Raw genomic sequence first — 15,757 nt, 5'->3', positions numbered from 1 at the left:
TCCTCACTTTCCTTTTTTTTTTTTTTTTTCAATTCTATAATATCGCACATTCATTTAAGGCCCATTAAAATAGTTTAATTAAGTAAAATATAAAAGTAAAAAATATATAAATAAAACAGATAGTTGAATCAAAATTACAGATTGAGTAAAATTGAAAAATTATATTATATTTAAACATTTTTTTTTATCATTTTTATCTTCGTTGTTTTAGATTTATGAAAAATGTTTATTTGAGTACCCATAGAAATAAACAAAATTATATATAATAAATAAATGACGAGTAAAATTAAAAATGTGATAATATGTGGGAGATGAAAATTAAAAATTAAATTAAATAAATAGACTCAAATCATATTTAATTTTTATATTTTTCCCGTTCTTTTAAATTTTTGAAAAATGTTTAGTTTGGATAGCCGTTTGTTTATTAATAATACACAAAGACAAAAATGAAAAAAAAATGAGCTAAAATTGGAAGATATAAAATGTGATAAATGTATAGTGTAATGATTTATACAGCACTCCTGTTATTTCTTCAATATTTTTTTATATGTAATAAGAGATAAATAAAATAAAATAATTGTATAAATTACTACTAGTTATTATAAAATTTTAATAATAATAACAATATATAACCACCCATTTGATATATACCGATATTTTTATTTTATTTTATTTTTAATAATAATTAAAGTTATAATAAAAAATTTACAACAAAGTATATCCATACAAAAAATAAATAAAAAAGTTAAAAACATAATGGAAAACAATTAAACAGATAAGAAACTAACTAACATATTTGTGAGAAATAGCTCCTCCGTAAATTAAAAAATAGTTACTATACAATTAAAATTGAAGTATTTAAAATGTTTAATTATATATAATTACTTTTCTTTTTATCACAACTTAACTTCAATATAACGTATAATAAATAATATATCCAATAATTTTATTTTTATATAATAAATAAAATTACATAAAATAAAAAATAATAATACATATAATTTTACTTGTGAAAATTTATAAAACAACATAATCATAACATCTAAATTTTTGCTAATAATAATAATAATAATAACCAGTATAATTATTGTGAAAAATAGTATAGTATAAATTATTATAGAAATATTATAAAGTTTGAATTTTAAAAAATCATTAAATATATTTTTTAATATGATGCTTGTGTGTGTTGGTTTTCTCTTTCTTTCTTCTCATCACAAAGGTCAAACTATTTAAACAGCTAATAAAATTCAACACGGAAACTTTAAATTACAATTAAAAAATAAACTGTTTCAGAGACTGCAATAAATAATTAGTTATCACAAAAAAATATTTATCAGACTACCAATATTTAATTTTCAAAATAAGTTAGTACTATTATTTATACGTCTTTATTTTATTTTTTTCAAAATAAATACCTCATTTTTTTTTTTGAGATCCCAAAATATTTAATAGGTTTATGATTTTTTTTAAGTGAATCTTTATTTTAGAATTCAGTGAAATTATTTTTAAATATCTAAAATGAATCAAAGGCGTGTTTAAAGTAATTTCAATGATTGAGAGGTTTAGTGTAACGATATTTATGATATCCACTAATAAAAAGTATTTATAAATGAATTTAAAATAAAATAATATAAAAGTCAGTAATTTGGTAGATATAACAAAGAATTCAATATAACTCAAAATAAAATAACAAAATTAGTGACTAATATAGAATTTTAATGTCCTAACAAGAAAAAGGACAATAAGTTTAGCTCGTTTTAATATTAATTAATGTTTAAAGACTAAATAATAACAATAATAAGTAATTAAGCTTAGAAATTGATTCAATATTTTAAAATTCAGTTAAAATTTCTTATTTTGATTGACTAAACAGACACTTTAAACATGTTTAGCCCGCTTGGTTACAAATTATATGATTAAGAAATAGAAGTTATTGATTTATTTTTTATATAATTTAATTTATTTATTTTCTTATTAATTAAATATATATAACTTTTTATTTTCACTAATTTTTCTCTACTAAATAAATAATTATTTAATTTAAGTTTTTAATTTGTCGTGGTAATGCACATACACACTGATATAAAACAGATAAAAAAATACATTTAATTTTTAAAATGTATAAATTATATAAATTATAAATATCTTTTAATTTTTATTTTTATAGCCAAATTTTTTTCTCATAATTAGTTTAAAATAATTTATTTTTTATTTTTATAATTATACTAAAAATTTATATAATAAACTTAAATTTTTAAAAATTAATATATGTCTTTTAAAAATTTATGTTAATAACAAACTAAAATATAAAAAATTCAAGGAATATTATTTAAATAAACATTTTACCAGTCCAACGCAGCATTAAAAAAACATATCCGAATCTCATAATAACTGAATTGGACATAAATGCTTGATAGAAAACACTATTAATAAAGACAGTTGAAAACGTTAATCCCGCTTTACACAACAATCCTCTTGTCCTATTTCCTACTATTTCCGACCTGCTGGGCAGAGCATAACATGGCATAACAGACCACAACACAACATCATCAACATTCTCATTCTCTCTCTCTCTCTTCTCTTCTCTCTCATTTCTTCTGCCTTTGATCTCTCAACCTTCAACTTCAATGGCTGGTGACATGCACCAACCACAACCCTCTCTTGCCAGAACCTTCCCTCCTAATTCAGAAGACTTCTCAACCTTCTTCAACCAACTCCTCCACAACCCTCCCCCACTAGGAATGGACCCTAATCATTCTGCTTCTGATTTCACCCCACACACCAACACCAACAACCCTCTTCCTTCCTCTCCCTCAACTTTCCATTTCTCTCACCCCATCCCTGTCACTCATGCCACCACCTTCAAACAACACAACAATAATCACAACCCTGATTTCACTTCTTCTGCTGAGGTACCTCCCCTCCAATGTTTATTTTTGGCTCCCCGTAAAAAAGTGGCATCCGTTACACACACCCTTTGCACCCAACTCTTCAAGTTAATTATCAAAATTGAAACTTGCTAACATCTAAATTCTCTAATGCTATTGGTCAAGGTTTTATATTCTGATCACCCAGTTGCGTCTTCGTTGTGATGATTGGTATCGTGAAAAATTGTACATAAATATGGCTGATGGGGTCATGATTGTGATTGTGAAAACTGAAAAAGCCTTTCAAAATTTCTGCTTTGTAAAACCTTGCTGGTAGTTAATGCCTTTTTAGCCTCGAAGCTTTAAGGAAACTTGGAACTCAGCTGGGTAGATCTTTCGAAAATTCAAAATTGCTTTGGATGGCTTTTTTTCTGTTAGTGAGTGGAACTTTCTTTTTGTTTTTGATAGAAGAGTGTGGAGGCAAGGAAACCTGTCCCACCACCACGTTCTTCGTCAAAGAGGAGTAGAGCTGCAGAGTTCCATAATTTGTCTGAAAAGGTTCTTTTATTCTTCAACTTTACGAGAAATTTTTCTTTTTTCTTTGCTGTTATTCATGATTTTGATGTGTGCAGAGAAGAAGGAGCAGGATTAACGAGAAAATGAAAGCCTTGCAGAAATTAATTCCAAATTCTAACAAGGTATTATATGTCTATTCTCTCTATATATATGTCATCTAATTCTTTTCCTCTTCATTAAGCTAATTTATATTACAAAGGTTTTTCACTCTGCTTTTGTGAATTGTTTTCTTCTGGATAAGTCCTTTGAGTTTGTTTTCAACAGACAGACAAAGCTTCGATGCTAGATGAGGCCATAGAATATTTAAAGCAGCTTCAGCTTCAAGTGCAAGTGAGTTTTCTTTCATTCGTCTTGTGATATTATATAATCACTCCTTGGATATGCCTTTCGTTCTCTACTTATTCATATGTATGACCTTGTCCTTTTCATTTTTATTACTTATTTCACAGATTTTCTTTGTGCAATTCTTTTGTTAGTTAGCTCACTCATAATTATAGTTTCTGTGGAATTTTGACCAGTAACTGAGAGTATGTTAGAGAGTAAAAATTATTGTATGATCCCCGGTTAAGTCACATAGAGATTATCTGGGATCATTTACACATAGTGGTCCTGAACCATACAGAAACTTATTAATGGGATGTTTCTTACAAGTACTCTTTTCTTAGAATTTTACCTGAGATGAACAGTTGAGAACTTCATAACCTGTTTTGGGCAGTGCAATCAAGTTGTCATGCGGCAAAGTTGAGTCACAGAATGAATAAACAACAGATATTATGACTTGTTTGTTCGCATGCTCAACCATGGTTTGACATGGAGGGTTTCTTTTGTTAGTCACCAAAAGATAAACTTTACATCAGTGCTAACTTGATAGTTCAGGGTCAGTGAACTCCTGAATATTCTTTTTGTACACATTGGCCTTAACCATAGCATGTGCAGTCGATGAACAAAAGACTAAATGTCCATCGTGGACCTCTTAAAGTTGTTTAAACTCTTTTAGGTACATTTTCTCACAAACTGATTTTCTCAAAAAACTTAAGAGTGAGTGTTTGGATTAAAGTTGGAAAACCCAAAAGTGATGTTACTTTGAAAGCAATTATTTTTTCCTTCTTCACATGGTACATTAAAATTTCTTAATATGTATTAAAATTCGTAAACATATTTTCTTAACTTCAATTCAAACATACTTAGGTGAAGACACACGGTTTTCATATTACTTTTTTCACAAGAGCCCTTGCATTTGAAACACAAATAATGCATAGGTTTAATACCTCGTTCTGAAATTCAACTTTTTATTAGAAGAAAAAGAGCAACAATGATCACACTCTAGAACACTAGGCCACAGAGGCTTTGACACTGTGTTCTAAACCATGTATCCTAAAAGTTTAAATTGTTAGGCTAAGACACATGCCTGTCTTTATATCACACCTCTAACACGTTTTAGAGTAGGTACAACATCCTGAACATGTAAAAATGCCCAAGTAGCTAAATACTAATTGATTCACTTTAGTAAATTGATAGGGGCCAAAAGAAAAGAGAAGGCTTGGAAGTTGGTATTCCCATATTTAGGTTATTTGGGTCTATTACTCATTCATTGACTAATGGTTACTTTAGTGCTTGTGATTGATTCTGCAGATGTTAATGATGAGAAATGGTTTTAGCTTGCATCCAATGTCTTTGCCAGGAGAACAAAGACCCATGATAATGCCTCAGACTGGGTTGAACCTTGATGAGAGTGATGGACTTCAGAATTCTACTAGTGCAATTGCATCATCTTCAAAAGAAGAAAACTTGATTCGGCATGCTTTTAGTTTTCCGAAGCAATGCAGCATCTCAGACCAGTCTGTTGTTGTGCCCTCAGTGACAAGATTAGCTACTTCGAATGCCCCATCCACTTTTCATCCTTCTATTAAGGTTCATGCTTAATACTTCAACCCCTACATAGTTGGCATGTATTCTGAGATCATCATAATTTTTTTTTAGCAAAGAATGAAATAAAATAAATTAAAACGGAACATTTGAGGGATGCTCCAACCCTTATACAATAACATGAGATCATCATATCATATGTTCATTGTTCAAGTCATTGTCCATGTGACATATAACCAAGTTTTATTAACTCCTTGTGACAAATTGAAAAACTCATCTATATGTTATGTGGACATTAATCAGAAAGAATCATAGAAAAACTCATCTATATGTCATGATCAATACTTTATTGTTTTGATATATGTTGAGCTTAACAACTCTTCGTACAATATGAAGGATACACTCTACGACAGCATGCCCCAACTGTTTATGGATGCACCAAAGATTGGGAAGGACCCTTCTCCAGACTTGTCTTAATCAGTTCGAGGGATAAAAGGATTTATTTTAGATGGCAAGTCACCCTGTAAAAGGGTAGCTTTGTCCAGGAATTATAATCTACATTTAAATCTTCTGACTGCATGACACTCCATTGGGTTGTTCGTGGTGCTCTTGGTAACAATTTGACAGAATCTTTGTGCCCTCGTTGACACTAGCATAAAAATGTACAAGTATCTTATAATAACTACATCAATAGCAAAATGAGGCTAATTAATGAACATTATGCAACATGACTTGTGATATTTTTGGATCTGCTATATTCTTGGATGATTGGATATATGCAATAGGCTACATTTCGATTTACAATATGCTAGAGCAGAGAAAACATTATTAATATCTATGCCAGTGCTTCCAGGTTCAAGAATGACCATACCTTGTAATGTCAGTTAATGTGTTTCAGAGTGATTTATTTCAATTTAAAGTGGACACAACTACACAAGGCTTCATTAATCCAACTAGAACACAAACATAGCTGCATGTTTGGATTTGCCATGTGTACTTTGGACATGCGTCACCTTAACAACTAATAGTTGTTTTAGCCTTATTTTTTATGTGAATATTGTAGGAACGTGAATTGTGTGGGCAGAACCAAACAAACTAGACCATTATTTTGTCCTTAAAGTTGGTAGGCTTGTTGGAATCTATTGTCTAGAAGAGTGTGGATAATGATTGTAAAATTAGTAAAAGTTGTCTTAAAAAAATGCTGACAGAATATTAAGAGAAAGAGAAGAAGCATGTGCACTTACAGGGAAATCATGAACTGTGTTAGCCATGCATAAGTAATGGAAGAAAAACATGTAATGAGTAACCGTCTACCTAGCTAGGAAGGAGTTGGTGGAGTGTCGTAAATGAAAAGGACTTGGAGCATGAGATGAAGATTAAGACATGCATGTTGGTGAAAAAACAAAGAAAGAGGCTAAATTCCTTCTATGGAATCACTTGACACTAATGATTACTAATCATGTTCCATCATTTCTACCTCTACCTCTAACTTCAGACGTGGTCCTCTACAGTAAGATGTTTGGAAATTTTCTTTCCTTAAGCATGTTGACAATACATTTGTTTTTTGTTTTGTTTTTAATTAACAACACTCAAAATGAAGCTGAATTTTGTTATGAACTATGTAGCACATACTATGACACAGATATAACATGGACACAGACACTTCAACATGTGTAATTTTCAAAATATAGGATATAATACATAAATACAAATCTATATATTATATAATTATGAATTCTATAAATTGACAATTTATGTTAACAAGTATTATTGAGTTTTTTCTGTGGTAAAAAGATACATTCCATAACTTGTTCAAAATGATTTGTTTATCATCTCTATTATCATAATATAATAAAAAATTATGCAATAAGTTTGAGTTTTTAGGAAATCATTGTAATTGTCTTTTTTTAAAATTGTGTTGTAACCGTGTTAAAATTGTCAGATATCCAAAATATATTTTTTGAGTTGGACACTTCACAATAAATGTTGTACATGTCATACACATGTATGTGTCCAACATTTAAGAGATGTGTTCCAACTTTATAGGTTATTAATTAATGATATCTCATACATTTCTATACCATAAATACATTATTAACATTTTGAATATAAAATGGGCATATCTTAAGGTGGTGTTTGAAAAGTTCCTTTTACTTTATGAAAATGGTTTATGATTTTTTTTCATATATTTTTGTTACTTTAATAAGATTATTTCAATGAAAATCGCTTATGGTGCTGTAACAAATGGAGAACAATGATACCAAACTGGTTTGCATTGTACCATTAGAGCTAGCTGAAGTGAAAGTTACATACATACATTAGATAGTTGCATACAAGGGACACTTGCATAACCAAAAAAGAAAAGATGTGTGGGGGTTCATTCATTAGAATTTCACCATTGAAAAAAATGACTGCTTAAGTTTCATAAACTTAAGAACTGATGTGTTATATATTCTAAGAATCATATGAAAAATATAAAAATATAAATAATAAAGTTATGCAACCTACTTAGCTGCCCCCATAGCTTTAGAGATTCTCTAAGCTTTATCAAAAAGTTTGTCAAAGTAAATTATTTTTAACTTATGATTAAGCTCTTATTAATTAAAATTATTAAATAAGTATTTAATCAAATTATTTAACAAAACTTGTCTTAGCAGCCACCCGATTTTGCTTAAGAAAAGCAAGCTTCCCTGATTATGTTAGGGCTAATTATCCTGCATCATATCAATTTAAATCTGCATTCAATACACTGATGTAAAATGTCTGTTTTGTTCTTAATGATTTAAAAAATTGTGTTTTTAGGATATATCCATAAGTCAAATGACAAAGTTTTGGATATAGAAATCTGTAACTAATATGTTACTTATGGATTTTGTCATCCGAAAGCTTATTTAGACAACATAGATAACCTTCTGGATGTCAAGATCTGTAAGCAAACATAAATGAATTTCGATTCTCGATCTTCAACGTCATTTACTGCACACCATTCTGAATATGAAAATTCGGAACTCATAACTCACTTTCAGATATGGTCATCTGGAAACTTAAGTGAAGTACAAAAATGTCCTTCTGGATATCGAAATTTGAAGTATATAACAATCACTTTTGGATTTTTGTATCCGTAAACAAAAATGAAAGCAAGGACAATGTTGGATTTTAAATTTTGTGTTGGGTTTTAAATTTTGTGTTGGGTGCATGTCTTAGATGATATGGTGCAGGGAGAAATTGCCCTGTGTTAGTTGTATTTTTGGGCCAGATTCTCAGTTGGGTTGATCCAAACATTTTATTTTATGAGATGATAAAAAAAAAGACGAGGGCAAGTGTGGAAATTAAAAGAAACTTCTGCATCGACCACCTCGTCATTTCCATTTCCATTTCTCGGTGGTGTTCTTCAATTTTCATCCATGGCTTTCCCTCAGCACCACTTCCAACGGCACTACCAAACCCAACAACAACAGCCACAAACCAAACCCTTCAGGTGTTTATTATAATTCTGCTCTCAATTTTTTTGAAATCCAAAGCATTTCCCTTCCTTTCAACCCTTCATTTTACCAACACTTTTGACATTTTTTATTTTTATTTTTATTTGCAATTTCATCTGCTTTGCCTCTTCATATATTGTTTTCTTTTGCTTTCAGAAATCTGCAAGCAATCGATGGTCAGATGCCACAGCAGGTGGCGTTTTACAACCCTTCTGATTTGCAAGATCAGTCCCAGCACCCACCCTATATACCTCCCTGTATGTAAATTCTTCATCTTTTCCTTTCTTTTGTTCAGTTTTGGTCCTTTTATTTTTAGTTGTATGTGTTTGAAGCTCTGGAAAATATTAACCCTTTAGGAAATTACCCTAGGTAGGTTTGTTGGTGGCACCTCTTTTGGTCATTTTGAGTCAAAGTTGTTTCTTTTGTATTGTGGGGGTGATTCAACCACCGGAAAAGTTTAGATTTTTTTCAAGTCTTTTTTGTGTGGTTTTCCTTGACATTTCTTAGTAAGTTAAGTCCTAGATTTTTTTTATGTGTTATGACTTTTTTCTTATGTTGTTGTCTAGTTCATGTTGTTGGGTTTGCTCCGGGTCCTCCTGCTGATGGCAGTGATGGTGGAGTTGATTTGCAATTGCAATGGAATTATGGTTTGGAGCCAGAGAGAAAGAGACTTAAAGAACAGGACTTTTTGGAGAACAATTCTCAGATATCTTCTGTTGATTTCCTCCAACCACGATCAGTGTCAACTGGGTTAGGCTTGTCACTCGACAATACTCGCCTGACATCCACTGGAGACTCAGCTTTGTTGTCACTCATTGGCGATGACATTGAGCGTGAGTTGCAGCAGCAGGATGTAGAGATAGATAGATTTCTCAAAGTGCAGGTAAGCTCAGGTTTTGATGCCTAGTTTACCATTTTATTGGTTACATGTTCTAGGTAAACTATTTAAAGTTAAAACCATTTATTGTGAGGCTCGATAGACTCCTCCATGAATAGAGTATGGACCTCATTATTGATGCAAACCTGTCGTATCTTCTACTGTTGATAATTGGATCTGCTAAGTTTTTTATTGAACTAGGCTTCTGTGAGTATTTCTCCTCTAAAAGTGGGTTGTAAGTTATGTAATGGAAATGGAAGCTTAGAGAATTCTCATTACACAGTGCTGAATTACCATGATCAAATGAAGAATCTACCTACATCCATTCTAGGCATCCAATACCTTAGGTAAAATCTATGACCTCCCCCCAAATTCTTGTCTGAACTTGTAAAGGCAAGCAATGTCAGTGGTTAATGATCTGTTATCTGTTCTATGTAATGCTTTTCATGTTCCTAACTTGTTAAAGTTTGCATATTTTCTATGAAATAACTTACGTTGGTCAGCACTTGAAAGGAAAAGGGTGACCCTCAAGTGCACACACACTTTCATATATCTTTGAAACTTTTTAGTTTAAAAGAATAGTGAGTGTTCAAAATCCGATGATGAAATTTTATAAAAATATTATGATTAATGAGGTAGAAGGATGTGGTATGCATATATGAGATGCTTAGTTTTTTACTTGTTCTGGAGAGTAATCAACGTTTTCGCTGCCTCTCGCCGTTATCGAATAATAAGATCAGTTTAGTTTCTTTAGGTTTGTGCAAAGCAAGAACTGATATTTAAGTACACTTCGGCCTGAAAAAAATAAAGGCATCTATGATTAAGTTATTAAATAAATCTTATCAAGCTTCGTCATTGTCTCATTCGGTTATGATGACAGTCTTTTCTCTTGAATAATTGCTTATAAATTCAAATACTTATGTTACTATATTACAACTTGTGGTTTAATCCTGATTTGGCATCCGTATAGATGAGGGCAAAAGACTCTCTGATTTGATAATTAATCTTCTCATTTCTAATAGGGTGAAAGACTGCGTCAATCGATCTTAGAAAAGGTTCAAGCAACACAACTTCAGAGTGTCTCACTCATCGAAGACAAAGTTCTTCAGAAACTTCGTGAGAAAGAAGCTGAGGTTGAAAGCATCAACAAGAGGAACATGGAACTCGAAGATCGAATGGAGCAGTTGACTGTGGAAGCTGGTTCGTGGCAGCAGCGAGCAAGATACAATGAAAACATGATTGCTGCTCTCAAGTTCAACCTTCAGCAAGCATATGTCCAAAGCAGAGATAGTAAAGAAGGATGTGGTGACAGTGAGGTTGACGACACAGCTTCTTGCTGCAATGGCCGTACCCTTGATTTTCATCTGCTTTCCAAGGAGAACACTGATATGAAAGATATGATGACATGCAAGGCTTGCAGAGTGAATGAAGTGACCATGGTTTTGTTACCTTGTAAGCATCTTTGCCTCTGTAAAGATTGTGAAAGTAAGCTTAGTTTCTGTCCTCTATGTCAATCCTCCAAATTTATAAGCATGGAGGTCTACATGTAACTGCAAAGTATACTTCTACACGTGAAATCTCTAATTTCATGTCATTATTATGTGCGTCTGTTCATGTAACTTGTCTCCGAGGACCATGACACGTTGTAACTAGTTTCTAAGATGCATTTGACCATAATGAATTTCACCTGTTTGAGAACAGTGGTTACTAAAAGCATCATGCACCGATGCACGTGACATTTGTACTTTGTATCACAACTTTGTTGTTTTCCAATAGAAAAATTGTTAGAAGGGTTAATCTTACTATTGCTATAAATGTTTTCCACATAATTTTTTTCTGCTTAATGTCATTCACTTACAGTTGTTTATTGTGTGAATATGTAGTGTAGTCACTGATTTTAAATGCTACCTTCTTGAGAATGTTATGTAGGTTCTAGTTAAATGCTGGGAATTGTTGAACATACATTTTCTTAAATGTATCTTCTGTTTTAGGTTTTTGTGTGACAAATAGTCCACAAGACAACATACTTTTGTAGATCACGATGCTCATTGCTTCTTCCTGTACCTCCATACCTTGTGTCACTCCCATACTAAATGTGAAAATATCTTTGATCCTTTTTGTGTCACTCCCATATATAATTAGGAAGATGTTTTTGGATATGGAAGTATTCTTTAGATTTATAAGATCCAGAAGTCTTTTTTGGATTTGAGATAAGTCTATGGATTATGTAATCCGGATATATTCTGGATTACATAATCAGAAAGCTAATCTCATATCCAGAAAAGACTTCTAGATTATGTGATTTGGAAGCTAATCACGTATTTGAAAAAGACTTCCGGATTACATAATCCGGAAGCTAATCTCATATCCAAAAAGACTTTCAAATTATAAAATTTGAAAGTTAATCACGCATTTGAAAAAAGACTTTTGAATTACATAATCCGAAAGCTAATATCATATATAGAAAAGACTTACGGATTATGTAATCCAGAAGCTAATCACAAAAGACTTTTGAATTACATAATTGAGAAGCTAATTACAAATCTAGAGAAAGACTTCCAGATTATGTAATCTAAAATATTAAAGAAAGATATTTTTGGAATACAAAAACTTATAGATGATACAAGAAAATATGGAGGTGCGGGAAGAAGCAGTCCAACAATGCTACATGGAAACATGTTTCTGGTCCGGATTGAGGTTTCATCCTCATAAACTACAAAACAGAAACATGCTTTTTGGTTTTGTATAATCTATTTTGAAGATAGAGTATTCATAGTGTATGAATAACATTGGAAATCCATAAAGTATAATATAACATAAAAAAGTACGAAGTAATTGTTCTCAAGAACATTTTGATGTGGTTCTTGAAGGTTTACACAGAATGTTAGTTCGGTGATTTCACTCATTGAAGGACAATTTGAAACACCTCTTGAGGAAGTAGGAGCGTTGCTGCTTGTGCATCTGCTTGTGCCTGAGATGTTTGTCAACAAGTTTCATAATAAATTGGTTTCTAACTCAACACTCATTCACAACCTTCAACAACTCAGTGACATGTCTATTCTTGTTTTACATGGATTTATTTATTTAAAAATGAATCAGAAACTTTTCCTTATTTCAGGCAATTCAAAGTTATGGTGGAACTACAATTTATGTTCTATAACATAGTTTTGGGTGTTCATCATAGGTATATTTGTCCTCACATACATCATCATCAATGTGCACATAGTTGAACTTGCACTTCCTCTTCTTGCATGTGCTTCTAGAATTATGTTTTTATCACTACTATTTGTCTCATAAATAGGCCACCTTAAAATTTTCTATTATTTGTACATTTTGTAAGTATAATATTTGATTACTATAATGAAAATATATAAAATATATTTATAAATAGTTAACATGTTTATAAACATACATATAAACATGATTTATTTTACAAAAATGGTAAAGAATGTTTATTTCTCCCTCTATTTAACAAACAGTTTTATAAAATTTAAAACTTTAGAAAATATAAATAAAAATAGAACTTGAAAAATATTATTTTGAATTTGTAAAACAGCTACAATGCAAAACTAAATTAATAAAATAACTGTGTGTTGTAACATATTTCCGTTCGCTCCAGCTTAAGCGCGCTTTTCGCTAAGCGAAATTTCCATTCACTTGCCTCAAGGCACTTTCATCAATCTGCGAACTTCCCATTTCTCAGTACCTCAAATCTCTTTCTTCTCTCCCTTTGGGCATTTCATCTCCCTTCAAGCTATTTCCTTTCCTCTCTTCTACCATTCACTCGTTTCAAGTAAGCAACGTTCTTCTTCTTCTTTTCCTTGTTTATCTGTTTGCCTGTGTTTTCTTCACTTATGATTGAGTTGTATGTTGATTTCAACGGAAAGTTGTGGTTTTATGTTTTTTTTTTTGGAAGATAATGGGGATTAGGATTTGTTCTTTTTAATTTTCTATTGCATGATGCATTAAGATGATGATATTGAAGGATGCAGAGAGTGAATGCTGTTGTGCTTGTGATTGTTTGATTATCTATAGTTTTTTTTGGTTCCTCACAGAGTGTTCGATAAAATGTCTCAATGGGAAAAATTTGCTTGCAAAGTTGTTACTTTTTTATAATTCAGCTGTTTTTATACATGATGCATAAGTGGAGAGGTTAACATGTGTGTGTACTGTTGCAACTTGCAACTAATTTCTTTTGCTGCTCATGCATGTTTTTGGTTCATTTGTTGATTTGTGAATTCCCTTTTGTTCCTTCTTCATTTGTTTTAGTGATAAGAATTGGATTTGTTTTTATGTTTTTTTTTTCAGGATGGATCCTCCTACCTTGCCACCTGCGAAAAAAAGAAAGATCTCAAAACCCCAAGGCACTCCATCTTTTGATTCCCACCGGTTCCTTTCAGAAGATCACCAACAATGGTATGGAGTAGTCGAGAACAGGAACTTACTACCAGAACGAAAGGTTGTTCTACAAACAGGTGAACACAAAGAGTTCCAACAAGAGCTCCAGAGGCGAAAATGGATCAAATTGACGAGATATGCTGCTCATTCAAACGTAGCCATTGTAAAAGAATTCTATGCCAATGCAATGTTGTTCAAAGCAGGAGTTCCAACCTTCAAAAGCTTTGTCAGAGGCAAAGAGATATCCTATAGTGGCCAAACCATTAACTGTTTTCTGGGCACCGAACTAAATTTGGGTGCATCAGGGTGTCAATATGTTGAATGGTGCAACAAGAAAAAAGACTACTTGAAGGTGGCTGAAAAACTGTGCAAGCCTGGGGCAGACTATGTAACTAGTACAACCGGCCACAAACGGAGAATTTTGAGAGGCGATTTGCTTCCCTTAGCGCAGATATGGATGTCTTTTCTGCATTCCAACATTTCTCCTTGCTCTCACACCTCAGATATCACTGAGAGGAGATCCCAAATGGTATATGCTATTATGGCTGGATTATCCATGGATGTTGGAGTCATTATTGCTCAGGAGATTCATTTGACAGCAAACTCAGGCAGCACTGGTCAGCTGAGTCACCCTTCTCTTATCACCGAGCTTTGTCGCAGAGAAGGAGTTGATGTCTCAGAGCCACCTTTCCAGAAGCCTCGGCAGCCTATTAATGCTCAATTCATTCTGAAAAACTGTATGGGAAGTGAAACTCGTGCTCCCTCAGTGAGAGTTGCACCTCCTGCAGTACCCCGTAGCACCGCTCACAGGCTAGGGGTATTAGAGACTGATCAACAATTGATTCACCAGAAGTTGGATGCTTTGTACCGTTCCCAGGTTTTGATGATGAGCAGCATACGGAGCCTCTCACTGCACATACCTGGCATTTCTCAGGACTCATTTCATTTTCCATCTGCAGAGGAATTTGATTCCCATGTGGCATGGCCGAAACATCCTGAGAAACAGGATGATGTTGAGGGAAAGGATGAACATGCGGTTGAGAAGGAGGGGGATGAGCTTGTTGAGCAGGAGGGGGTGACGATGCTGTTGATGCTGAGGAAGAAGAGGATGAGCAGCTTGGAGACTAGGTGATTGAATGCTTTTATGCAGTTTCCTTTCAGCTTTATATTGATTTTGTGTTCTGACCTTTACTTTGGCTGTTTGAACTGGTATATACGGTTTGAGAAGTGATATATTGACAACAACTTGCATTACCCTTTCTTCATATCATAAATCATAGGTTGTATACTAAAAAGCTGATGTTGTTTCACTGATGTGTTACTGATTTTGCATTGGTTTTGTTAATGAAAATTTCACTCTCTATAACCTCGTTGTTTTGCATTGCTCCCATTTGTTTCTCTTGAAATGAGAGTTGATGATATGAGTATCTGATTTGTGCTTTTGTTGTGTTGTGTGTTCGTTTGGATTTTATATACTTGATGCTTAGTTTGAGCTATGTGCAACTGAAGAGTGTGACATGATAATTTGTCCTTTTTTCTATTAATTGTGGTTATTTATTATAATTTACAAGTCTATCTATTGCATTTAGGAAATATTTATTAATAATTACTACCACGATAATTATATAAAAGCGATTTAGAACCAGAGGAATAATTATTCAACTTATTTAAAATAGTAAAAAAATGTTAGC

The 15,757-nt window shown here is 32.3% G+C and overlaps 3 protein-coding genes across 8 annotated transcripts; all 3 read left to right on the top strand.

The window, feature by feature from the left end:
* Positions 1-2,459: 2,459 nt before the first annotated feature.
* On the top strand, positions 2,460-6,035 carry LOC137816508 (transcription factor SPATULA). Of its 6 annotated transcripts, none has more exons than XR_016518322.1 (6): positions 2,460-2,912; positions 3,336-3,425; positions 3,500-3,565; positions 3,708-3,773; positions 5,055-5,354; positions 5,706-6,035. XR_016518322.1 is itself a non-coding variant. In XM_068619671.2 (6 exons), the coding sequence occupies exons 1-6, from the start codon at positions 2,628-2,630 to the stop codon at positions 5,784-5,786; spliced, it is 864 nt and encodes a 287-aa protein (XP_068475772.1). In that variant the 5' UTR covers positions 2,465-2,627; the 3' UTR covers positions 5,787-6,035. The 6 variants fall into 6 exon arrangements, 5 of the variants coding, with proteins under 5 accessions (XP_090154152.1, XP_068475772.1, XP_068475773.1 ...); XM_068619671.2 differs by having other exon boundaries at positions 2,465-2,912; positions 3,339-3,425; positions 5,076-5,354; XM_068619669.2 differs by having other exon boundaries at positions 2,467-2,912; positions 5,076-5,354.
* A 2,591-nt stretch (positions 6,036-8,626) lies between these two features.
* SBP1 (S-ribonuclease binding protein 1) lies at positions 8,627-11,465 on the top strand. The gene is made up of 4 exons (XM_068619668.2): positions 8,627-8,787; positions 8,948-9,048; positions 9,358-9,674; positions 10,691-11,465. Exons 1-4 carry the CDS (start codon positions 8,714-8,716, stop codon positions 11,216-11,218), a joined length of 1,020 nt encoding a protein of 339 aa, XP_068475769.1. The 5' UTR covers positions 8,627-8,713; the 3' UTR covers positions 11,219-11,465.
* Positions 11,466-12,562: 1,097 nt separating this feature from the next.
* LOC137816506 (uncharacterized) lies at positions 12,563-15,426 on the top strand. The gene is made up of 2 exons (XM_068619667.2): positions 12,563-13,461; positions 13,977-15,426. The coding sequence occupies exon 2, from the start codon at positions 13,978-13,980 to the stop codon at positions 15,196-15,198; it is 1,221 nt and encodes a 406-aa protein (XP_068475768.1). The 5' UTR covers positions 12,563-13,461; position 13,977; the 3' UTR covers positions 15,199-15,426.
* The last annotated feature ends 331 nt before the right edge of the window (positions 15,427-15,757 follow it).

This window comes from Phaseolus vulgaris, chromosome 1 (genome assembly GCF_051622355.1).
Source record: "Phaseolus vulgaris cultivar YP4 chromosome 1, ASM5162235v1, whole genome shotgun sequence".
Classification (NCBI taxonomy): Eukaryota; Viridiplantae; Streptophyta; class Magnoliopsida; order Fabales; family Fabaceae; genus Phaseolus; species Phaseolus vulgaris.
The sequence above is the reverse complement of the archived record's forward strand: the minus strand, read 5'-3'. Positions and strand labels throughout refer to the sequence as shown.

Bases quoted from the DNA above. Each gene is read 5' to 3' on its own strand.
- LOC137816508 (XM_068619669.2), top strand. From the start codon at position 2,628: ATGGCTGGTGACATGCACCAACCACAACCCTCTCTTGCCAGAACCTTC. The intron at 3,774-5,075 runs GTGAGTTTTCTT...TTGATTCTGCAG, and splicing joins AGCTTCAGCTTCAAGTGCAA to ATGTTAATGATGAGAAATGG. The intron at 5,355-5,705 runs GTTCATGCTTAA...TACAATATGAAG, and splicing joins CTTTTCATCCTTCTATTAAG to GATACACTCTACGACAGCAT.
- SBP1 (XM_068619668.2), top strand. From the start codon at position 8,714: ATGGCTTTCCCTCAGCACCACTTCCAACGGCACTACCAAACCCAACAA. The intron at 8,788-8,947 runs GTGTTTATTATA...TTTTGCTTTCAG, and splicing joins CCACAAACCAAACCCTTCAG to AAATCTGCAAGCAATCGATG. The intron at 9,049-9,357 runs GTATGTAAATTC...GTTGTTGTCTAG, and splicing joins CCCACCCTATATACCTCCCT to TTCATGTTGTTGGGTTTGCT.
- LOC137816506 (XM_068619667.2), top strand. From the start codon at position 13,978: ATGGATCCTCCTACCTTGCCACCTGCGAAAAAAAGAAAGATCTCAAAA.